Consider the following 26,162-nt stretch of genomic DNA (forward strand, 5'->3'; position numbering starts at 1 on the left):
TCTTTCCAAATGGCCATATTTCTGTTTGATCTGTCTGGCGTGTGGCGAGATCCACATTGAAGCCTCTAATTATACCAAAGACTGAGCCGTGTTGAGAATGTTGAGACTTTATTTGCATGCTGCTTCTCTGAGGTTGTTCTGGAACTTTTACCAGACTCATAGGAGCCAGCCCTACCATCTGCTTCGTAAGAGCCAGGAATGAATTAACCATCCAGCTGACAGCATCAGCCTTGTGTATAACTCCTCCTTTCATGTACTCTGTAGGAGACAGTTTACTTCCAGATCAACTTCCCTCTTTCATCCTCTTTTCCTTTTTACTAAAAACATATCATCTTTTTTGAATGAAAATACTTGGATCTTCATTGAGAAGGACATTTGAATATAAATGTCTCCCAGAAAACTAATTTTTCAGTTGGATGGTGCAAATGTTGCAAACATTGGAATCAGACCCATCCAATATGCATCTGTGGTACCTGATTCATGCCCTAAAGCTAACACAGAGCTACCTTGTCTGATCAGAGCTGTTGCAGTGTTAACTTAAAAATTAATTGACTTTTCAAGAATGTCACTTTTAGCTACTGTAGTTGGTGCCCCACCTCTTGAAGTGGTTTATTTAAAGTATACTGCCACCTAGGCCCACCAGAGTGCTTGACAGGGCTTTTGTCCTGAATACATGCTAAGCAAAGTTCATTAGCTGGTATTTATTAAGGTCTACTGTCTTGAGTATTATACTTGCTGACTTATGCATGTATATTTCTGCTTTGTTCTAGGAAAAGAAGAGTATATTGCCACATTCAAGGGATCTGAGTACTTCTGCTACGACTTATCCCAAAACCCCATTCAAAGCAGCAGCGACGAAATAACTCTGTCCTTTAAAACTCTTCAGAGGAATGGACTGATGCTTCACACAGGGAAATCGGCTGATTATGTCAACCTTGCCTTGAAAAATGGAGCTGTCTCTCTGGTCATTAATTTGGGATCAGGGGCCTTTGAAGCGCTAGTGGAGCCCGTGAATGGAAAGTTTAATGATAATGCCTGGCATGATGTGAAAGTCACCAGGAATCTGCGTCAGGTAACAACGCAGTGGATAAGACAGTAACTGCATTGTTTTCTTGCTACAGCTGTGCCTGTAGTACCTACAGCTGTCTGTGTGGTACTTGAAACCCCTACCCACATGATATAGAGCTCCTCAGTTTAGCTTTTCCTTCCGAGATGAATCCTCCTGCCATACTTGAGCAGGGGCATATCTAGAAAGTTCTGGGGCCCCAAAGGCTATTTTAATACAGTGACAAATGGTTATTTTTCAGAGGGCTGCAAGGATATCCCTGCGACCTGCCCTTCCCGGAATGTGTGTGATTTTGATTTTTTGTTTGTTTGATTTAAAATTATACTTTCTGTAGTATTCATTTGGAAGCATGCACATTGGGGTCATTAAATCACACTTCCTTTTTGTAGTTAAAAAAAAAAAAGAAAAACTTTGTCACTTAGGATTACATCAATCCCTATTCCTTTCTCTTTCCAACTCCAAAGTGGGAACATAAATATTCCTGAGGGAAAAAGATCATTATTGTGCATAACCTATATTCTGAAATTTTTGTTTATGAAGATATTTTTGATTTAGCGCAGATACTTAAACTACAAATAATATGAAAAGTCACTTCATCCTCTAGATACCCACTTCTGTTGGAACATGTGTATAGTTATATATTTAAATTTGTACACAAGTCTCTACTAGAAAATTCCTACTCTTTAATGAATCAATGAGTCTACATATACTGTATGTTTTTAATAAGACAAATTACAGTATATGTGAAAGATAATTAGATTGTTCTCATATTTTCATCATTAAGAGTTTGGATTACATGACCTTTGATATTATAATGTATCATTTTCTTAAGTGTTGATGGTAAATGCTAATCTAAAACTAATGTCCTTAATGTATTTGTTGTTTCTCTGAACAGTTGCAGAATGACCGATTGACTCTGGGTTCCCTTTACTAAAATGGCCCTCTCTTTCTGAGCTATTAACTAATCCTTTCCTCCCTGCTTCTGAGTGGCTTCAAGCTATCTGAGCTAGAGAAGCAAAAAGGAGCTTAGTCTGGAGATTTAGTCTCATTTTCCTTCCTGCTTCTGAGAGGCTTCAACTATCTGAGATAGACAAGAAGAAGTTGCTCGGGCGGGAGATTTAGGTACATTAAGGCAGGCAAACAAAACTTAAAAATTCGGAGTTTCCCAGGCCTTTCAGATGCCCGTGGGCATGGGAGGACCCACATGCTCCCCACTGTGTTGTAAACGGTTGACCACAGTCAGTGTAGTTACAGACCATGGGTTTCCTGTAAGTCTGTCTCTTTGGTTTTCTGTTTTTGTTTTTGTTTTTTCTTTTTTCTTTTTTCTTTTTTCTCTCATATATTCACCAAGAGACTGGAGGCTCACTTGAGAGGATCACAGAAGGAAGGGTGGGTCTTGAGGAGTCCACTTTCTAGATTTGCCTTTGCTCAGGTTACAAAGCAAGCTGAGAAGTCATAGCTCCAGGAAAACAGAAGCCTGTGCAGCTAGGGTGCATGTGCGGCAGGAGAGATTACAAACAAGTCCATTCTATTCATTCCGTGTGTCAGGATCTCTGCTCTGTTTCATTGCAGTATACTGTGACCCTAAAGTCCATCAATATGACCGAAGGAAGGTTTGGAATTGAGGAGGAGTCCTTGTATGCTGTAAAATTGAGTAGTAGGGCAAAGCCAACTGATTCCTACTAATTTGCTGGGACTGGGTATGGGTGTGGAGGGGGGCTATGATGGGCCTAGGGTGACAATGGCCAGCTGATAGGCTTCAGGCCTTTGGATGAATCCCTTTACTATGGCGCTCAGTGGTTCTCAGGAAAACGAAGGGAACAGTGCCATGTGTCTGTTTCTGTCTAGTGGCAAGAGATGAACAAGGGCAGGAAAAGACTATCTCCTCTGTGGGAGGCCTATTTGTTAGTCTGCTTTTTCTTGTAAAATTTTTTTGCCCTTTTTCTATGTTACTAACATGCTTAATAACTAACATGTCATTCATGGAATGTTTCATTCTACTAACCGTTACCTGAATCAAAAAATGTACTAACATGGTAGAGACCATCATATTTTTTAAGTAACGATCGATCGTTATTCTGTTCACAGTTTTTAATTTCCTTTCTCCCCCCTTCTCCACAAAGCACTCAGGCATTGGACACGCTATGGTAAACAAACTACATTGTTCGGTAGATATCATTCTAATTGTTTCTTATTTTGGGTTTGCCGTGTGTTTTCTTTCTTTCTTTTAACTGTAGACATCATTAACAAAAGAGGAACTGCGGTTGGTACTCTTCTGCTTACCTTGACCTCCTTCTTTTCATCTGTTGTTGACTTTCTTATTTTTTACCTGTTCCTGTCAACCTCTGTTTTCGAACTCACCTGTAGGGGCATCGTTAACGTTTCGAACGTTTTTTTGCATCCAGCTGTGGTTAACACGAGATAAGAAAATGGTGGCTGGCCCGAGTGACCGCAGGCTCAGCCAGTCTCTAACCATTCATGATGCATGGCATGGAAACTTGGTTTGGGAATGTTGGAGATGCCACACCCACTCATCTTTACGTCATCACTAAGCAGTTATCTTTCTCCTTTGGTTCTCCCAGTTTCCTTTCCTTTCCTTTCTGAACGTTCTGTACCCCCTGCATGCGCATCGCGAGTGCTGCTTCACTGATTGTTTTGCGCGCCTCGTCTTCCCTCAGCATGCTTCAGGCACTTGCATGCCCAACAGTTGCTGCTCAATAGTACAAATAGTGATGTTGCTGGAAATAGCTTGCGCCTTTTCTGTTCACAAGGTGCACGTTGTGATTAGTGAATAACAGACGACTAAACTTTACTAATATATACACCAGCAAAACTAACCTAGGAGGCATTTTACTAACACCATTTTTGTGTCTGCTAAATAACTTTTGAGTTGCAGCAGGGATGATGCTGACACTAGTTCAATGATCAGTAAACTCTCTAACTAGATTAGAATCCCTCAGGGCTAGCTGAATAGAATCCAAGAATAAACGTCAAACAGACATGAAAATGGGTTCCGCCACAGGGCTAAAACTGAAAACCAAACAAACATAAAAAAAATCAAAACAAAAATAAAACACAAAACAGGCATATCCCAGGATTACAGCATGTAGGTCTGAGTATAGCGTGTCCTTTCCCTGTGCTTTGTTATCTAGGTGACAATATCAGTGGATGGGATTCTTACCACAACGGGCTACACGCAAGAAGATTACACCATGCTGGGGTCTGATGACTTTTTCTATGTTGGAGGCAGCCCCAGCACAGCCGACCTTCCAGGGTCACCAGTCAGTAACAACTTTATGGGCTGTCTCAAAGAGGTAAATATCGATGTCATGGAACCCGTCTTAACTCATGGGCTCATCTTTGCAGATCTGGACTGAGAGCTCATTTATTGAAGATCGGATGTTCCCAGAGTGAGTGGTACAACCTTCAATTCAGCCCTGTGTATGCAGGGTCAGGAGGTAAAGGGCAACTCGCACAGCATGCTGAGGAGCGAGGCTCAGCTTTTCACAGCGGCCATTTTCCGGGACAGCTTTGTATCAGCTGTAAGAGGACATCAAACACAATGAGATTTGGGTCTAAAGTTGTACTAAGGGATAATTGCTTATTTTGAGGTAACTGTCGGGGTATTATGAGTACTGTGGTGACTTGTTTGAGAGATAAGGAAAAGAAAACAAATGAGACTACAAGAGGAAAAGTCATGATAGAAATGAACAAAGCTAAAACAGTAAACAAACCCAAAGTGCATAATGAACCAGTCGTGCTGCTGTATTTTAATTATGTCCTGAAGGTGGGAGACCTTCGTCCTTTTCGATCTGGTAAGTTGACAAGATATTTACCTGAGGAAAATCAGAGCTTAAGAGAGCAATTTCATCCCCCATCGTCAACTGTCAGTATCTGCTGTAAATTTTTATAAGATTGAAATTCGTAGGGAAAGACCAGAAGTGCCTTGAATTTCAATTTTATATTCCATAGAATAAGCTTTTTTTAAAAAAAATCTATTCAGTCACCATAATTTTTTTTTCTGATGGTTGGAACCTGAAGTCCTCCTGTTGTGGCATGGTGGATTATCATCTTACTGGTTATTTGGGCACAACAATTGCTACTTGTAAGCAATGCTATAGTTTAATTTGTTCTAAAAACGATATAAGCTTATAAACATGATTGATTTTTTTATATTTATTTTTTACTCAACAGTGAAAAAGTCACTGCCGAGAGCTGTCATCATTACTTGTCTTCCAAGTATTGTAGCTGTGTGTGTGTGTGTGTGTGTGTGTGTGTGTGTGTGTGTGTGTGTGTGTGTGTGAGAGAGAGAGAGAGAGAGAGAGAGAGAGAGAGGAGAGAAAATGTATGAGAGACAGAGGAAAGCAGAGACAGGCAACTACAGACAGAGACAGAGAGACAGAGACACAGAGACCCACAGAGAAAGACATACCAGAGGGGGATTCAGAGCTGTTATACTATAACAAACAGAGGGGTCTATATGTTGGGGCGAGGGGGATTGCCTCTAAGAGAGTGAATATTCCTCTCTGAAGATAGAAATTATGCCTTAGAGTCTGCATTAAGCTCCATAGGCAATAACAAACTAACAAAATAATAATTTTTATGACAAGAGCAGTATTAAAAAATTCAAAGTCCTTTGTGTTTACAACCATCCTAAAGGTGTCTGAAGGCGGTGACTTTATTTATTTTTTCAAACAAAGAGAATGAAGGCCAGAGCATGGACTATGATGAGAGCAACAGCATTAAACATTAAACCCAGAGCTTAATTTCCTAGTCCTCTTTGCTTGGCAATTACCATAATTCACCATGTCCAAACAGTAGTGTTGGTTTGCTTACCAACATGAAAGGCTGTACATAAAAGCTCTGGATTTCATTAAAAGGAGAAGTGTGTTTTAGAAACAGATAACAGAGTGTTAGAATGAAAAATCCTCATTGTACCTATTTGGGTTGAAAAGGGGCTGAGCAGAGTGGCTTAAGTTCCAGTGGCCGAGGCAAACATACGAGCCCAGACTCACTATGATGGGGAGAGGCAGGACAGAGAGATCGTAGGTAGGTTGGGAAGAGATAGAGTCATTGCATACTTGGATTTCACAAGTAGATTGTAAAACCCACTTTCTGGACATTCCTGAGGACTCTCACCAATGTGTGGTGTTCGTCTGTATTGTGTAGCCAGCCATAGACCGTGCCTTGTCTATAAAGAGGGAAACCTGCCTTACACCGGGAGAAGGTCCGGAATCCAAGGATTTTGAGCAGGAACGTAAATTTAGTTAAAGGACATCTTTAGACACCCTATGAAAAGTGATGATGTCTGAGATACTGGGCTCCTCTTAGACATATGGCATTCAGCCCATTCTCCAGGGAGCAAGCACATTTCTGTGTCTGTGGAGTGGCAGTGAACTCTCTTCACCTGAAATCATGGTTTCAAAGAAAGTCATACATCAGACTAACATCCCCACTGTTTAAATGCCCATACACTGATATATGTAAGCATCCACCCTTTTGTACTAACAGTTTAATCACAAACTGGATGACAAAAGAAAAAGGTAAAAAGTAAAGCCACATGGTCTTTCAAGTTTCTCTGAGCTAGAAGCCTGTGAGGGTCTGAAGTCAGGTGCATCCTCTCTTCCTTTACTATCGATTTTACAGACAACCCTTTCCTCCTTGTTGATTGGGCATGTTTCATCTTGCTGCTTTCCATGCCACGAGGTTTTAACGAACTGTGATGTTTCAGCCTGCTTCCTCACAGCACATTAAAGGTTGGCAGGTTATAGACGCAATCAGCTTGTAAATTAAAAATATTTCATCGGAGGACTTTTTGATAGTTCATAGCTTGCACCCACATCTGAATCATCGTTTATAATCACATGCTTTTCCTGTTTCAGCAAGGAAATAGTGAAAAAGGCACCATGGGTTTTGAGCTCTCCCGTCTTTTTTGGCAGGTCAGCCTTGTAGAGTTCGTGAATAGAAAGCAATACGCCAATGTTCATCCTTCTGTGTGTTTTCCTAAGCCTTGGCTCAGACTTCCTAGCCTATAGCATATTACATTCTAATGCCTTAATTACAGATTCAATTATTCACTTATTATATCTTTATTTTCAATCCGGTACATAATACCCCTTATAATAGTCACTTCTGTAGGTGAGTTTAAGGACTCCTTGTCTGAAGCCACATAGGACAAATAATTCTGACAACCATTCTCTAAGTCTGATTGTTTTGAAAATGGAGAAGCAGATAGACAGGAGGCAATTCTGTGGACCTACTAAGGGATGACACGGGAGCAGCACCCAGGGTCAGACAGATAACGTATCTGGTTGAAGGATGATGGCTTCATTCTGATCAGTTATACTTACCATAAAACAAGAGATGGCCTACCAAAGTTGCTAATCTATATCTTCATTCTATTAAAATTAAAGTAGTAAAAGAAAATTCTTCAAAATATTGAAGCCATCTATTGTTTGATTTTCCTTAGTGCCATCGTAATTCCTCTGTGGCATTTACAAGGGTGAATGAGAGTTGAGAGCACTTTCAGCCACTGGACCACAATAGAAAAGTTAATTTTAGGAGTTGGGGATTTAGCTCAGTGGTAGAGCGCTTGCCTAGCAAGCGCAAGGCCCTGGGTTCGATCCCCAGCTCCGAAAAAAAAAAAAAAAAAAAAGAAAGAAAAGTTAATTTTCTCAGACTGATGATCAAATTTCAAAATAAAATAATGATGTGTAAGACAATTTCTTTTAGACGGAAAGAAACCATGAACAGGCTGCAGACAAAATAATTTTGTGTCATATTCAAATTTAGTCACAAACAATCAAAGGTTTTTGGAGAAAATAACTATCACAGACGTCAGTTTTAGGAGAGGAAAGGGAAATGGGAAACAATGAGGTAGCATTTTACTCTGCCCATTCCTGTAAAATCAGACCCAGGCCTTGGGAGAGCACTGGAAGTCTTCATGCGGTGAAGTGATTCTTCTTTGTCAGTAATGCTTACTTATATTCTTCAAGTTTTTAGAAGCAACATTTAAAGCTGAAATATAATTCCTAAGGATATTTGATAATTTTAAACTTATTTTTTCTTCACACACTTCAATGTGTATTTGAGTTATTGTTACAAGAAAAGAAAAATTGGGAACCATAAAGAAAGAGGAATCTTGGCATCCATAAGCTGTTGTCCATTTGAGGACAACCAATTCACCGGAAGTGAATTTTCTTGAATACATACTGTTCTTTAGTCTTAGCCTGCCCATTAGACGCAGCTTTCAATCACTAGACACTAGTGAAAACCTTACCAATTCATGTTTTACTCTCCAATATTTTGGCTGTGGTGGTGACTGAGATGATCTTTCCATCAATCCTATCTGCCCTTACTCCTCCTGCACTTTGCATTTCTTAATTTCTGTGTGTCCACAAAACACTTTGCTACATCTCCTCCCCTCCTGCTGCGTGGTCGTTATTTAGCATGGTTAGAAAGGAAGCAAAAGAAAGGGGAAGGGTGTGACTAAACCACTATAGAAGACTTTGTCTGAAGTGTGTTTTGAGACGTGTGCGCCTGCTGGAGGTTTTCTAATCAGTGGCTGCAGTGCAGGCTGTGCCGGTGTGAGGTAATTTAAAATGCTGCCTCGAAGAATGGCTTGGATCAGCCTGAGGAAAGATTCTTGAGAGAAAAGAAATGAGTGAAATGCTAGTGGGAATTAAATCCCTACTGAAAATTTCATCAACCTAATTAGGTCAGCTCAGCCTGTAATTATACATGGAGACCTTTATCGCTAGAAATCTGTAAGAGACTCTAAGGTGGGTGAGGCTCAGGAAAGATCCTGTTTTATAAAAGAATTTTCCTCACATTGCAAAGGAAAATGGTCTATTCCTGAATGGAGGGTGGAGGGGTTGTTGCATGCGTTTATGTGGGGAGGTCCCTTTTAAGTAATATGGAGGCCATACCCTGGCTCTCACGATGCAGAGGGAAGAGTTTCTTTTATGCAGAAACCCCTCAGTTCTTCTGTCTTTTGGAAATTGTAAGGTTTATTTCTGTCCTTGGTCAGCCCAGCTGTTTTAATTCCCTCCTTCCAGTGGCCTTCTTGAACAGAGATTGATATCACTACATATAAGAATAAAAACCTGCCACAGATTTTACACTATAGGTTACCCTTTCTATTTTGAAATAAGGTTCTTTTTCTGACATGTTGGAGAAACGGCTGTGGCAGGAAATCTGCAGGGGATGCTCAGTGGTGTCTGTCAACTACAATCCTGGGGTCTAGGAGGTTCTCCTGTACATTCTTCTCAAGTTCTGTGTTTGCCTTCTGCAGGCTGCCTGGGAATATTTTAGAGTCCATTCATACACCCCTCACATGCTCTTTATTGACTCTGGAGGGAAGGGTTCTTCTTTCCATCTCTACTTCCCCTGGAAGCTTTACATGTTGCCATATGGTTTTTTGTTAATATTCTGTTAATTTGAGTAATATGTGTTAAATGAGCTCTTTTAAGATGTATTGCTAATATATTCAAGATTAATTGCTTATAGGAAAATATCAAGGAAGTTTAATGGACCCTCATCCTTGGCCTACCTGATACACTGATTGCCATCATAGCTTCAGATTCCTTTCCATAGTGAGACTTTCCATGCTAGATCAAATGTTCATCGGATGTCATTTTGGTGATTCAACTGGAACAAGTGAGGTCACGGATCAGGTGCCTTCTTACAATAACTGTGGTATATATCCAGGCTAAATTCCCTCCATGCTCATCTCTCTGAGAGTAAATGGCAACTCTCTAGTGACTTTGGGCTGCTTTCCAAGAACCAAGTCTTGGTTTACTGCCTCAGAGAGTCTGGTTTACCTCAGACGGTAGCTGAATTGGCCTGCACGATATTTACAGATCTAAAATGAAGTTTTTTCCATGTAAATTTAAGCACAAAATATAGCACTATCCTGTATTTATTTATTTAGTATTGAATTCAAGCAAATGTTTGTGGAAAAAAAAAAGGATTTTACAAATTCTTGTGTACTATCTGATTTTCCTCCGTTACAGTGAGGATGAAGGGAGACAGCAAATTCCAGAGCAAAGACAAGCAGATACCAAGCACATGTTTCTTCTCTGTACAGTCTATCATATCTCATGACTTTCCTACCAGTTATGTTTCTGAAGGCATAAGGGACACTAAAACTACAATTTACATTTAAAATAAGGTAATGAAATTGAGTATAATCATTTGATATCCATTAGTCCCTATACAACAGCAATTTATGAGAGAAAAATGTTTCTGATATTTTCTTTAGTATTGACATTATCAAATGAAATAAAACAGAGGCATGCTATCATTTTTTGATACCTGTATCCAATGAAAATATTCAGAGCATGGCAGTAGTTAAACACTAATGCTGTCTCCACCAGGCTAAGGAAGAAATGGTGATTTTATATGTTTAGATAACTGACCTTACAGAATCCAGCCACTAATTAGCTACTGTTAGAACCTCACAAACCCAACCACAAGACCTTTGCCCTTAGTTCTAATTCGGTGTTCTTCCCACAATACAGTGCTCTCTCATGTCTTTTCTTTCAGTTCCAGGGTTTTTTATAAACTTGACATTACATTAAATAAGAGCCAAAGGAATCTTTATAGGGAAAAAAGCAAAGGGTAGCCTAGATTTGCAGGAGTTTGGCGAAGGGAGACTTAAGGTTGAGCAGCACCTTTTCTATGTTGGTAGTCATGTGGCTTCTTCATCTAAAGATTTACATAGCTAAAAAGTTTGCTATACTTCTTTGTATTATGTAGCCACATGTACAGAGGAATTCACAGGAAACATTTGGATGTGGTTTTGTAGACTTCCATGAAGGATTGTGGTGGAATGTTGCTTAAGAGTGAATAAACTTTTGCATGTTGTAGCCTTGGGGAGCAGGGAAAGAACAATTGGGGCAGAAACCAGACCCTCCTCTTTGAGATTGGGCTCAGGGAGTCCCATCTGCTCAGGTCCCCAAGGATCTGGAACTCAATCCTTTAGTCCACAAAGCATCTGGTGAGTTCTTGCCTGGAATTCAGCTTTTGTAGCATAGCAACTCCCTTTCAGGGAATGACAGATTTTTTATTTCCCATAATTTTCAGCAGATGCCCCATAGCCTGGAACTGTATCAGCAGTTGGCATAATGAATTGTAGTGCTTTCAAATACCAAGCTAGCATAACATGGTCTGGTAGGGGGCTCAATGACATTCTAATTCTAAGGGCTTGATACATTTTATAGAATATGACATTTTTCAGCCCAGCAGAAACCAGCAGTGAGCAGCGGCTAAGACTGAGTATTGGCTGTTGATCTCAGCTCCCACTGAGCACTGTGTCCGGTTTAAATTGGTCCTTTTACTAAAAGCGATATTCAAATATGTGGATACAATTACTCATTTTTAAAATTTACATTCATACATTTAGTATGTATATGACATGGCATTTATAATGGTCAGAGGAGAGTTCATAGGCCTCAGTTCTTTCCTTCCATTTTGTGAGATTGTGGGATTGAACTCAGCTCTTCAGCAATGATAGCAAACACCTTTACCTGCTGAGCCATCTTGCCGGAACCAGTTCAGTTTTAATCAATATCTACCATGTCCCAGGCTCTGTGCCGGGAACTGACAGCCAGCACAGAAAGAAGACTATTCATCTTCAGAACAAAATTACAAAACAAGCTCCATAAATGCGGCAAGGCAAGTCACCCCACAAACAACAGTGGTTAATGGTATCCTAGGAAACCAGTGATGGTTTGAAAGAGGTGATGAAGTGATTTGTCTTACACTCTTTGTGCATCTGAATGATAGGGCTGCTATTATATGAAATTTAACCGTGAAAGTGGTGGTGGGAGATGGTTGTGGTAGTGACAGTGCTGATAAATTAGTTCTACTACCAGAATTTAAGCCAAATAGGAAGCTTCCAGCACCACTGATGACTATGTAGCATGATGCAAGCAACAGCAAAGGTTGTATAGAAATGGAAGTTTATAACTTTATCAAGTTTGAGCCACATTAAAAGAAAAATATGAAATTCATCTAAAAATAAATGAGTATTTTACATTTCTCCTTACTTTTTATTACTAGATAACATACCCTTTTCTCTGCTTCTCTGGATCGAAGTGTTTATATTTAGATAAAATTATTTCTGTGTACTATAATTAGTGTGTCTCTCCACCCCAAGGGAAATCCTCATTTCTGAAATACTCTTAAATTAGTTACCTTGAAAATGAAGATAATTTTCTTATTCAGAAGCATATGATTTTGAAACACAGGGAAACGATATCCTCATCTTTGTTGAGTAAATAAATAAATATTCTCTACACAGACAAATTGTGGCTCTGATAGCTCCACACTAGTGGTTTTTGTTTTGTTTTGGGGTCCAGAGGTTTAGCATTATTAGGCGCATGGGTGATTAGGGACATAGTGTGATTATGTGTTACAGGGAGACTTTGGAGTTACAGGGATATATGGTGATTAGGAGAATGCTGTGGTTAGGAATAAGGATGACTTAGAAGCTTGGAACTATAAGGTGACACACATATATGATCCAGACTAAATTATCCTTTGAGTATATTCATGTTTCCAGAGCCTTAGGTTCTAATTTTGAAGTAAATTTTAAACTAAAATGAACTACTTTTGAACAAAAATAGCCTATTGTTGAAAATTAATTGCATTAAGTTTGTTAAAGAGGAATGATTTACAATGAGACAGCTGCATTCAAAACCAAGAATGAGTCACAAATTTGATCCTAGACAAGATATTTAAAGCTTCTGAACTTACATAATAGTAAAATATTATGAAATAATATTGATGTCTAAAATATTGGTGCAGTTATGTCTGAAGTGCTAAAAATAGCTTCTGGCATCCTGCAGCACTGCAGTACTGTGTCAGCTGCGAAAATATTTTAGCAATATAGTTGCTGATATTGGCTAGACTTGGCCTCCAGACATAATCTGCCCATTTAAGTACAGATAATCACTTAGGCCCAACATAAAGAATGACACCTTTATTATTTATTTTCTTGTTCTTATTATCTTACAATTCTTAGTAGCTTATTTTTGGTGCTAGGAATGTATTTCCAGGGGCATTCCAGTCTTTACTAGTGTTTAAGACTTGGATTCATGCTTTCATTTTTCCTTGACCATGACAAATATCAAGGGTGCCCCACTACCAATAAATCTCTGAGGTTTTGTTACATCATCTAGGTTAATACTTTTCCCAATTAACTGTCCTCAATGGTTGATAAGAATTTAGACTAAGTGGGAAGTCACACCTTGTTTTTAACATTATGAAGGCTATATACCTTAACCTTGTGCACACCGTGGTCTCATTATTTGTTAAAGCTGTTACCTTCTTGCATATCAAGAATTAGGAAAGATAATTGAGAACCCTAAAATATTTTGGAAAATATGTGCATTTGTCAAGAAAGTGAATTGGTTTTGTCACCCCACCTCGGTTTTTTAAAAGTAAGTCTTTTAATTTTTTAGGAAGTTGTCATCAGATTTCAATTAACATGACTTCAGAAATAAACATTGTTTTGTTTTTCTGTATTCACCATCTATAGATCCAAGTTTAGAGATCTTTAAATGTTTGTTCAAAGGCTTATTTAGCGTATGCTCTTCTTCATGTTCCATAAGCAAAACCATCTGGGTAATTTGGGATCAATCAAACCATAGAATCAATATCATCTTAATTTATTGTCTAATCATTATTTGATTGATCCTTTATGTATAATATATTAACAATTTATGTTCAAAGACATTCAACTAAAGGCTGTGATGTCCAGTTCAGTCACTCATGAAAAATGAGGTACATGAATAGCTTTGTGCCTAGGAAACTTGCTTGGCACTATGTAAACTATAGTGCCCATGATTGTCATAGCAATATTTCCTTGGCTTCTTAAAGACTCCAAGTTCATGTTCTTCTCCCAGGTCCACTGAGCCACAGTCTGCATCTTAATAGGATTCCAATACATTAGCGTGTTTGAGGATCACAGGGTAGCATTGGCATCCTGAGTTGTTTGTTAGCACCATTCAGTACATCACTGAAGCATGCTGAGCATTATCCTTACCCTAGGTGTGGACAGACCTCAATTGCACTCTGGATATTAGAGAGAATCAAAAGTAGACTTAGCCACTCAGGGGTGACCCTGAGGATCAGTGAGTCTCAGAATCTCAGTGTCGGATATCAGAGATACTCATAGTTCCATGAAACCTCTGCAAGGACTTCCTCTGGAACCAGACCTTTGGAACCAGACCATCTTACCTGGTTGACTTGAAGGCAGATTAGCCATGAAAACATACATCGAGAATGTTTCCCAACAATCCATTCTAGGGATAGCTGCTGTTTAAGGACAAAGTGGATTTACTGGCCAAATATTAAGCTTTTGAGTCTTAAATACTTGGAACTAAGCTCACTACAATTAAAATAGAACACCTGTGTGTTTTAATAACACTTTAGCCAATGGTTATCCTCCTTTGTTTGTAGTATAGTAATGCTCTTTTCCTAACCAAATGTGGCAAATCATTGTGTAGGTTCACTGGGGTTATTTCTCACTTGTGCATGCTAATATTCTAATTTGGAATCCCAATACACCGTCTTGTTTTGTAGGTCATTGTTTATATAGAATTATTTTATTTTACAATTTGCTAACTTAAGCAGATTTATATGCATTTCTTCCCACCTTAATTATTTCCTTGAATAATGCACTATTCTCTAAAGGAAGTAAACTCTCCCTTCGCAATAAATTAGACAGTGGGAGATTTGAGCCATTAAAGAACCATTTAGGGAAAAGCTGCTTCTTCCAGTGAGATTTTATTTTTACAAAGTGCCCCCTAGTGACACTTCTTATAATAACACTTACCTGTAGTTTTTGGATGACAAAATATAGAAAGGACATCTTTAGCCAACGGAAAAATCGATACTGTTTTTTCCAGGGTGAGTATAGTGTTCATGTTCATACAAAATCAACAGTAGGAAAGTAACCACCTAAGTAAAAAAGGAAAGAATCACAGGTATTCCAAAAGCAAAGTGAATGGTTTATTAATGCTGCGAGTAACGTAGAAAGTAGAAACCAAGATCTCCTTCCTGTAATACAGTACCTGAGACCCGGAGTCTTCGGGGCAGCTCAGTGATTAGACGCACTGGATGTTGTTGATTAGAAGCACTGGATGTTGTTGATTAGACGCACTGGATGTTGTTGATTAGACTCACTGGATGTTGTTGATTAGAAGCACTGGATGTTGTTGCGGAGGACCTGTATGTGGTTCCCAGCTCTGCATGGTAGCTCACCGTCATCTCGCACGATAGCTGCAGGGGACCCACACTCTTTTCTGGCCTCCTTGGGAATATACATTCTTTTAGACTTTCACTAAACAGTAAATACATAAATTTATTTTAATTTCAGTAATACATAAATAAAAATAAGTAAAAAATTGCCAGGAAATTAATTTTGGATATTCTTAAGAACAAATAACTTCTAGACGCAAGTGCATTGGGAATTGTAATCTAAGAAATAGGAAAGAATTTTACATGCTCATTTCCCATTAAGCTGTACTTAGAGGCTTTCATTTTAAAATCTCTCTTCTGTCTCTGTCTCTGTCTCTGTCTCTGTCTCTGTCTCTGTCTCTCTCTCTCTCTCTCTCTCTCTGTCTCTTCACTATTAAATCTTCTTTTTCAATTTTTCTAAATCTTATAGAGAAGGAAGAATTTTTCTGGGAAACAGAGATAGTTTAGGAAACAGTAAAATATCATCCATTATTAGATAAATAATCTATGCAGGAAAAGAGATATTCTTTAGGCATTTTACATTTTATTGTTCTAGAGGAATTAACAAGAGGCCTGTTGCCTTAGCAATTATGTTTTGTCTAAAACAGGATTATTTGTTACTATGGTGGTGTAGAGTAGATCTCTAGGAATTACTCATTTTTTATAATGTAGATTTACAGCTGTTGCCTAAACAAAGTTTATCCATATTCCCACACTCTGGTAACCACTGCTCTGATTCTGTTCATTTGTTTGTTTCTGTGAGGCACAGTATTCTAGACACCTTGCGTAAGTGAAATCACACACTGTCTGTCTTCCTGTGAGGGGCCTATTTCATTGAGCATAATGAAATACTTGTCACATAATGCAAAGTATACCAACTGAGGGATGAATCGTACACTGCTGTTTATATACCACTTTTATGTGTATATATGTGTATGTTCACAGGTGTGTGTGTGTGTGTGTGTGTGTGTGTGAAGGAGTCGGTTGAGGAGAGAAAGGATAAGCTCAGGTGTCAATCCTCTAGCTACTTTTCATTCTGACAGGGTCTTTCACTGGCCTGGAACTTGGTGTGCCAGCTAGAATGACTAATGAGCCTCAAGCATCCCTGAGTCTGCTTTTCCAGAGCTGGAACTGCAAATGGTGCACTGTGTCTCTCTTTTTCATGTATGTGGCTGTTTGAGATGGATGCTTAGGTATCGTGCTTGATTAAAAAGTATTTTGTTGACCTAGGATTATGCTTAACTCAAATACATTATGTTTGTAACCACTAATCTATTAGGGAAATTTGATCGTTTATACTCATATGTACTATAGTACCATTCACAAGATGCCTGAATATTGTTTTCAATATTCTTATTTTAGTATATTGGTTAGTTGAATCATGTATTAGTTGTTCTTTTAATTTTGGGGCACTTCTGTGTTACTCTTAGCTTGCATTCTCCCAGACATTAGAATGCATTCCTGTATCTCTGTCAACCCTTGACTTTTAGTTACATTGGTTGATGTGCTGCTGTTGCTGGAAATGGATCCAGAATTTGGCTCATTCCACTAGTCTGTACTGCCAGACACGGTTGCTGTTTTGTTTGTTTGTTTGTTTTTGTTTTTGTTTTTTTTTTCTGTAATCATAGCATACTAACTAGTATTATGTGTTATCTAACCACAGTTTTTATTTCTATTTCTCTAGGGATTAGTTATTAAAAATGTTTATTATTCCTGTGGTCCAAACAAAAACTTCTTTGGACAAGTGTGTGAACTTTGTTTCCTTTTGTTGCTTTGTTTTTAGCTATTAGCTTTGTTTTTACTTTGCATTTTTGATTTTTTTAAATATTTTATTTCTTCTTACTCTGCAAAGGTTTTTTTTAATTTTTTTTTAAATTTTTTTTATTAACTTGAGTATTTCTTATATACATTTCGAGTGTTATTCCCTTTCCCGGTATCGGGGCAAACATCCCCCTCCCCCCTCCCCTTCCTTATGGGTGTTCCCCTCCCAACCCTCCCCCCATTGCCGCCCTCCCCCCACCAGTCTAGTTCACTGGGGGTTCAGTCTTAGCAGGACCCAGGGCTTCCCCTTCCACTGGTGCTCTTACTAGGATATTCATTCTGCAAAGGTTTTTTGAAAGAATAATACAACCTCCACCCTTTTCTTAGTGCATCCAGCAAGCCCCACTGAGAAACACCAATGTCTTAAGCTCAGAGATCAATTTATTTATATATCTCCATAATATAAGCTGCGAGCTACCTTCTACAGATCTGTAATCATTAAACATGTATCCTTTAACTCAACAAACATATATTAAAGTAACCAAATATGCACCCATTGTACTGTAACAGAACAGTACAAGAGGTAAGACAGGATGCAGAAGAGGAGACACATAAACAAATGACCTCTCATGTGCTTCTCACTTCACATTAACCTCCCGAGCTCATACCACTCATTGCTCCTGTCACCTGTCATGTAACCATCCAGCATTTATTCAAAAGCTGTTTCCCAAGAATACTAAGAACTCGCTAATGTCCACATGTACACAATGCATCTCACAGTGTTACAACACCTTCAGGGCAACTGAGGGGCTGGTTCCCTAATCCTCCTCGGTCTCTGTGATTTAGAGGACTTTGGGAAAACCTGAAATAATTCTCTTAAGAAGCATCATTAGAGTCTGTGCCTCTTTAGCACTAGTATCCAAGACGGAGTAGACTTTACAGATGGATTCATTGAGCACAGTCTCATTCAGCAATCTGTGGAGATGCTAGAACACACAGAGAGATGGAGCCTGATAAAATACCACAATTTTTTAAATTTAAAAATTCACTGTACTTCGATCACATGCCCTAAGCCTGGAAATCGCTAGAACTTAGAGAATTCTGAGGTCTTCCATCAAGGCAGGTGGCCCTTTATTTCTTTTATTGGACTTTTTAAGTTTGCATTTCAAATGTTATCCCCTTTCCCAGTTTCTCCTCCAGAAACCCACTATCCCGTCTCTCCTCCCCCTGCTAATATAAGGGTGCTCCTCCACCCACGCACCCAATCCCTTCCACCTCCCCACCCTGACATTCCCCTACACAAGATCGAGGACCTCTTCTCCCATTGATGCCCAACAAGGCCATCCTCTGGTACATATAAGGCTGGAGCCATGGTTTGCCAATGTGCACTCTTTGGTTGGTCATTTAGTCCCTGTGAGTCTAGGGTTGATTGGTTGATATTGTTGATTTTCTTACGGCGTTCCAAACCTCTTCAGCTCCCTCAGTCCTTTCTCTAACTTCTCCAGTGGGGACCCTGTTCTTGGTTCAATGGTTGGCCTCCAGCATCTGCCTCTGTATTTATCAGGTTCTGGCAGAGCCTCTCAGGAGACAGCGGTATCAGGCTCCTGCAGGATGAACTTCTTGGCATCTGCAGTATAGTCTGGGTTTGGTTGCTGTGTGTGTATGGGCTGGATCCCCAGGCAGGGCAGTGTCTGGATGGCCTTTTTTTCAGTCTCTGCGTCACACTTTGTATCCATATTTCCTTCTATTAATATTTTTGTTCCCCCTTCTAAGAAGGACTGAAGCAACCCCACTTTCTTCTTGAGCTTCATCTGGTCTGTGAATTGTATCTTGGGTACTTTGAGCTTTTGGACTAAGATTCATCCACTTGTCAGTGAATCTATACGATGTGTATTCTTTTTGATTTTGTTACCTCACTCAGGATGATATTTTCTAGTTCTGTCCATTTGCCTAAGAACTTCATGAAGGCATTGTTTTAAATAGCTGAGTAATATTCCACTGTGTAGATGCACCACATTTTCTGTATCCATTCTTCTGTTGAAGGACATTTGGGTTGTTTTCATCTTCTGGCTATTATAAATAAGTCTGCTATGAACATAGTGGAGCATGTGTCTGTCTTATATGCCAGAGCATCTTTTGGGTATATGCCTGGGAGTGGTATAGCTGGGTCCTCATGTAGCACTATGTCTAATTTTCTCAGGAACCTCCAGACTGGTTTCCAGAGTAGTTGTACCAGCTTGCAATCCCACCAACAATGGAGGAGTGTTCCTGTTTTTCCACACCCTTGCCAGCATTTGTCAGCATTTGAGTTTTTGATTTTAGCTATTCTGACTGGCGTGAGGTGGTATCGCAGGGTTGTTTTGATTTACATTTCTCCGATGACTAAAGATGTTGAACATTTTTTTAGGTGCTTCTCAGCCATTCGATATTCTTCAGTTGAGTATTCTCTGTTTAGCTCTGTAGCCCATTTTTTAATAGGGTTATTTGATTCTCTGGAATCTAACATCTTGAGTCCTTTATATACATATTGGATATTAGCCCTCTATTGAATGTAGGATTGGTAAAGATCTTTTCCCAATCTGTTGATTACTGTTTTGTCCTAGTGAAATGAACCCACACACCTCTGGCCACTTGATCTTTGACAAAGGAATTAAAACCATACAGTAGAAAAAAAAGACAGCATTTTAACAAATAGTGCTGGTTCAACTGGAGATCAGCATGTAGAAGAATGCAAATGAATCTTATCCCCTTGTACAAAGCTCAAGTCCAAGTGGATCAAGGACCTCCACATAAAACCAGATACACTGAAACTAATAGAAGAAAAAGTGGGGAAGAACCCTCAAATAAATGGGCACAGGAGAGAATTTCCTGAACAGAACACAAATTGTTTATGCTCTAAGATCAAAAATGGACAAATGGGACCTCTTCAAATCGTAAAACTTCTGTAAGGCACAGGTCCTTTATGTCTTTATCGCCTTTTCATAGACTGATTCTGAGTGCTTTGCTTCTTTTTTTTGAGATGGAGAGCAAATAAAGAAAAAGGTTTGCAAGTTAGGAGTTTCTTTGAAGATAACTTGCTTTTACTATTCAATTTTAAGAGTGCTATATTTGTTCTACTTTGATTTGTGTGAACTGACTGTGGCTAGTCATCATGTAATATTTTGTCCTCTAAGGATTCTTGAGGATTCATCAGGATTCATGATAAATACAGCCATATTTTAGCTGCATGACTTTGGAAGACTGCATCAAACTGTTTAACATTATTTTTTCTGTGTTTGTAGGTACTATAACCATTTTTGATCTCAGAATTTAAATTTTATTGCGAAAAGGGACCTTGAACTATAACAAAGCTTAATCCTTTCATTTGATAAAAAAAATCTGGAAATTACCTCAACAGTAATGAGATTGTTTTCATGTACACTGGTCAGTTTTTTAACAACTCTCTAATCACAATTTTTTAGACGCTTATTTCAGGGACCAATTTCACCCATCCTTCATGAATGGCCATTCTAAAGTTCATTTGCATTTGCTTTAAATTCTTTCTTATTTTATAGAAGCATATATATTTTATATGAATATTTTTTATTCTTCCTCCTCTAAAACACACCAATTTATGTTACTCTGCCTTTGTAGCATCACTGGCAGGCATCAACCACTGGATCTTCTGTGCCTCTGTATTAACTTGGAAGACTTGTGGGTGTTTGATTCATATTTCCTATGAAGCAAAGATCCAGTTACTGTCCTTTCTAGTGATTTTCCTGGTACATTGGGACAACAGCACCTGGTGTCAGAGTGAAGTCATGGTATCAGCTGTACCCTTATCATCTTTAATATCTATTAAAGATTCAGGCTCACTGTGAAATAAGGAGCTGCATGATTGAGATTCTAAAAGTATTTTCTGTTTCATTGTTTTTAAAGTCTATTTCCATCTCTGTCAGTATGTATGTTCACTTTTGTTTCATTAATTAAATTACCGAGCTTTCAGTCATTTAGAATGAAGGAAGGAAAGAGGGAAGGACAGTTACATGTATGTGTACATGTGTTGGCACATTTATGTGTGTGTGTGTGTGTGTGTGTGTGTGTGTGTGTGTGTTGTGACAGAATTGGACAGACAGGCAGACAGAGAGGGTTTGAGGATGAAAGGAAAGAAGGATGGGGAGACCTGGAGAAAGAGAGGTAGGAAGGAAAATTCTGAATTAATTTACTTCCTTGGTAGGAATAGTTGTATGCAAAATTAAAAAACAACCACATTTGTTTGAAAGTGGTGGTTCGAGGACAGATATTCTGTGAGCAGTGGAGAAACCTTAAAGATAAATTAAAATTCAAACACTAGGAATTGCAACAAAAGCTGATAGAAATGGTACTAGTCATTAACAACGAAAAGGGGGGGGGGGCACAGTTTAACTTTCGGCTGCATTTCAAGAATGCAATGGGGAAGCATGCCCAGCCTGTCTTTTACTATAATGTGGGGTGTCATTAATTTTGACAGACAGGTCCCTCTCTGTGTGCACGGCCATGGGTATTATGTTTGGTTACCTCTCAGATCCCTTACCTACATTTCTGAGCCACAGTATTGATGAGTCTTTAAACACCAGCTATTTATTTATTTATTTATTTATTTATTTATTTATTTAGGCCTTTAAAAATAAGTCTATAAGAATTCAAAGAACAAGGAGGAATACTTAGTCTTCCTCAGAAGAGAACAGAAAGGCTGAGAGGTCTCACTATTAAATTTGTAAATCCACCTTTTTAAGATACCGAGTTCAGACCTCATAACTCTCTCTGTCAGCATCCATATTGTTAATCTGTTCAAAAGCTCTGTGTATCAGTAAACAGTATAGATACTGAAGATGTGACAGTTCTACTTCATAGCATTAAGTGCTTTTAAACATACAAACCAGTGGTAAAATGACTTTGGAACAAAGAAGGAGGAGGCCTGTCTTACACAACCATGTGATTTCATGGCATTTATATAAATTCCAACTTGTGACACCTATGGCAGTCAGAGTATATGTGGACTCAGTTCAAGTAGCCTTTAAGTCTTCCAGGTCAACTCTGCATAAGTTCATGAAAGTCTACTTAGTATGGGGTCTTAATTCACAGGAAAGTTGTGAAAAATTTAAAACATGTAACATTAATCTTAGATTTTCCACTGCATTTTTCTTACTTCATTGGCATTGTCCCAAATAATATTTTCAATATCCAACTTCTTATAATTGCATTTTAGGTCAGATTATGGAACTTGAGAGTATCTCCTAGTGTCTTTTTTACCTCTTCTGCTTTATGACCCTCATCAGAATTTCTCTTGTAACATCCTGAGAACCGTGTTGATATTATTCTCTATTAACTTCAACTAAAGATCACATGACTTGGAGACGAGGGGTTTCCCTACAACAGCTCATATACTCTAGTTTCTGCTTCAAATGGGAGGTGATTAAAGCCTTAGTGTGTGGGCTTCCTTGGAAAAGTAAATCTTTGAGGCTGTGTCTTTGGTTGCTGTAATTCGTTCCTGGACTCTTCTCCTCCCCCAATTCCTCCTCTGAAGTGAGCAGCTGCTCTCCACATGTTCCTCCTTGTCCTCTAACTGACACAGCCTTAGGAAGAGTACATCCAACTCACTGTAGATTGTATTCCCTTAATCTGGCCGCCAGTCTGCTTGTTCAGGTATTCTGTCCCAGTGATGAAAGGCTGGCACAAAGTCAGACCAGTAATTCTCAAAACCCTTGCTCGGGTACTTCTGAGGCTTCTGCACCTGATAAACTTCTGAACACACAGAATCTTTGTACCACTCTTACTTAATTTACCTCTAACTCTTATCTTTGGGAGAGATTTCTAAGGGATTTGATATTATTTCCTAGATGTTAATACTAAGATGTTAATATTAAACAACAGCACAGAGTGTATCATCAGCAATTTATGAAATTAATGCTCTGAATTTCCACACAAAGAAAGAAAGTTACAGTATTGTTCTTTGATGATGTCTTTCCCCTCTCAGATTTCCTTGATACATTCAGTAGGATTTTTTTTTACCAGAAAAGGGCATGGGATCCCATTACAGATGGTTGCAAGCCATTATGTGATTGTTGGGAATTGAACTCTGAATCTCTGGAAGTGTTCTTAACTACTGAGCCATCTCTAGACCCTCTCAGTAGGATCATTGATAAAAAGGTATCCACCTTGATAGAAGAATCAAAAACATCTCCAAGATTTCTACATCAAGATTTTCATACTCAGATAAACTCAGAGTGTGAAAAAGTATTTCCTTTCTTTTGCCAGGCGTCTAAATGTCAGAATCCTTTATGTCAGTTTCTCTTTCCTTATTCTTGTGGGAATGTTAGTGATTACCCAACTGAACAAGAGTCTCTCATGTAAGTTTGACTTCCCTGTCTGTCATCATCTAACTAATATAAGTCATATGGTCTTGGAGGAAGGTCTTGTGTTAGCTCTTTGTTTATAAATATTTCTTCCAAGTTCTCAATTTTTTTCAGGATACACTGGGTTGTCTCACATGAATGCTGATTATTGACACGTGCGCGCACACACACACACACTCACACACTCACACATGCACACTCACACTCTCACATGCATATGCACACTCTCAGATGTACATGTTCGCACACATGGACACACACTTGCACATGTGCACACACACACGCATATGCACATGCACACGTGCACCCACGTACTCGTCCACATACATGCACACATACCCACACAGACACAAGCACACCCAAAGCAGATTGTGGCCATTTATTTATAATTTTTCTTTTACATGTTTTTTAATCATGACTAAACTCTGTAGGATATATCATATCTCTCTCTCAGTGAAAGAACATAACTAATAAAGTGGAACTCTGAGCAGTCATATTCTGCATAACCTAACCAATACAAAAAAATCTTCCTTGCTTGTTATTTTCAACAGTGCACATTATCAGACCAGCTAGTCTTTCTTTTCGAGTAGGTCCATCACTTGTAAAATATACCTTGTTCATGATTCTCTCCCAAAGTTTGGCCTAGGTAATTAATGACATTAATCTCTCATGTGACCTGTGTTTACTATCTTCTATCTAGGTTTTCATCTATCATCTTCCAATATGCATTCTACTTTCTGCCATTATAGTTATGGAGATGACCAAATTTCACCCATCCAAATGAGAAGACAATTATTTACCCTTTACACCCTGTTTATAATGCATTAAATTTCTATCCACAACTGCAATTATAATTCATTTTCTAACTCTTCTATGAAGCATCCAAACATTTCTGATTATTTCCTTTTCATCAGTTGCAACCACTTCAACCTCAATTAACATTACAAGCTTCTCTATCATGTATTTTCTTTTATAATAAGGAAATTATTGTGTGGTTCTGAGATGTTGACTCAGTGTTTTCAGTGAAGCATGCTTTCATTGAATTACTTGTATTGTTCATTTTTCCTTATCTGAAAAATTCTCCTTTCATGCCATGCTTTCCATGTTTTTGGAAACATATTTCTGAACAGGTTTTCCTTATTACAAACTAATTTTCAAGTCAACAAGTATTTGTTAAGGGTTCAGTGGGAAAGAGCTTGCCTATAACACAAGGGGCCCTGCACCACAAACACAACTATTCCACCATTGACAATAAATACAAAGAATATATATTAAGTTCAGTCCCCTTGTCACTGATGCAGGTAAACACTCTCTTCTGAGATAGCATGGCATGGGAAGGGGAGGGCAGACTTGGACAGGTAAGCACATTTGTGTATTATTTTAGCAACAATAGCTTCCAAAGGTTCACAGAGCCCTGCGGCTTATCTTATATAATATATGGACCTGTAAGTGATCATCTCCATAAGATTGCTGAGGAACAGTGTGGATGGTTTATTGTATGGGCTTTAGCCCGATACCATGTAGAATTTATTTTTGGAGATAAAAGTCACTTGTGTTTCTTGGCTTCTTTATCTGTAAAGTGAAGGTGTTAAAGTGCCCACCTCTTGACATTTCTTCAAGGGTTAAATAAGGTTGGCAGCATGATTTTAGGAAAAGTAGAAGAGTTAAAAATTAAAGGGAGTGAATATATGGATGGCTGGAGTTGGGGCATTATATAACACTATGCAATATTTACAATTAATATTCAGGAAAAACATTTCAGTATTTCTTCTTTTAATGTATATTTTTTAACTCTTATCATTAAAAAGGCTCAGAGAAACTAAGAGATCCACCCCAAGCCTATATTCACTTCAATGGCTGAATAGATTCACACACATCCCATGTGATTTTGACATCTCTTTCCCTTCTTTATGGTGTGATAATAGTGAAGTGATAAGGTATTGCTTGTGGATAGTTACAAATGAGGACGAGTTTTATTTCACATTCCAAAATTTCCTGCATAGAAGGTATCAAAGCTTGCAGCAGTCATGTTCTTGGGAAGGCAATGAGAAACCAGTGGAGATTCACTTGTTTTGAAGATATATTCTCATATGGTTCAGCATCACAGAGAATTGCAGGCGTACGCTAACTGCTGAGGCTAAACAAAAGGTAGCATACTTGGTAATGCTTGAAACATGATTGGCTTCCAAGGTGCTAGGCAATAGAGAACAGGTCTCGAGGGAGAGATTCTGAGTCATCCATTATGGAATGTTTAATAAGGAACTCGACAGGAGAAAAGTGGAAGGAGAACACAGCTCCTGAATCCTGAGACAGTGTTACCTTCAGGACAAAGTGTAAGTAAAAAAGACACGGAAGAGAAGAGGGTGGGTGTAGGGCTTTAGTTCAAGGCAGGGTAGTGACAAACACATAAGTGACCTGGAGTCCCTGGCTCTACATTCATTACTCAAAGGTTTACAGCAAGAGAGTCTGTCTCCTTTAGGTAGTCAGAACAGAACCAAAGACCAAACTTAGGGCAAAGAAAGACCCTTCCTTATTATATTCTCTCCGTGTCACACTGCTCATTAAAAAACCAAGGCTGGAAACTCTACCCTATAAAAATCCAAAGGACAATCCAACAAGATTAATCTTCTACGAATCTAGGTAAATCCCTACCACAATGTTCTGCCATGTGGGACCCCTGAAAGCTGCCAAAGCAACTGCATAGATGGGGCTCT

The 26,162-nt window shown here is 38.7% G+C and overlaps 1 protein-coding gene across 44 annotated transcripts in view; it reads left to right on the plus strand.

Annotated features, from left to right (window-relative positions):
- Nrxn1 (neurexin 1) overlaps positions 1-26,162 on the plus strand; it is a 1,146,022-nt gene that overhangs the window by 452,286 nt on the left and 667,574 nt on the right. For 22 of the 44 annotated variants that reach the window (XM_039112821.2, XM_039112829.2, XM_063262420.1 and 19 more), the window contains 2 exons: positions 771-1,072; positions 4,219-4,380. In XM_039112821.2, coding sequence (XP_038968749.1) covers positions 771-1,072; positions 4,219-4,380 — 464 coding nt within the window. Of the gene's footprint in view, positions 1-770; positions 1,073-3,189; positions 3,235-4,218; positions 4,381-26,162 lie in introns of all 44 variants that reach the window. The other 22 variants (XM_063262405.1, XM_063262407.1, XM_063262423.1 and 19 more) reach the window with 2 other exon arrangements.

The sequence above is a fragment of the Rattus norvegicus genome, chromosome 6, assembly GCF_036323735.1.
Source record: "Rattus norvegicus strain BN/NHsdMcwi chromosome 6, GRCr8, whole genome shotgun sequence".
NCBI lineage: Eukaryota > Metazoa > Chordata > Mammalia > Rodentia > Muridae > Rattus > Rattus norvegicus.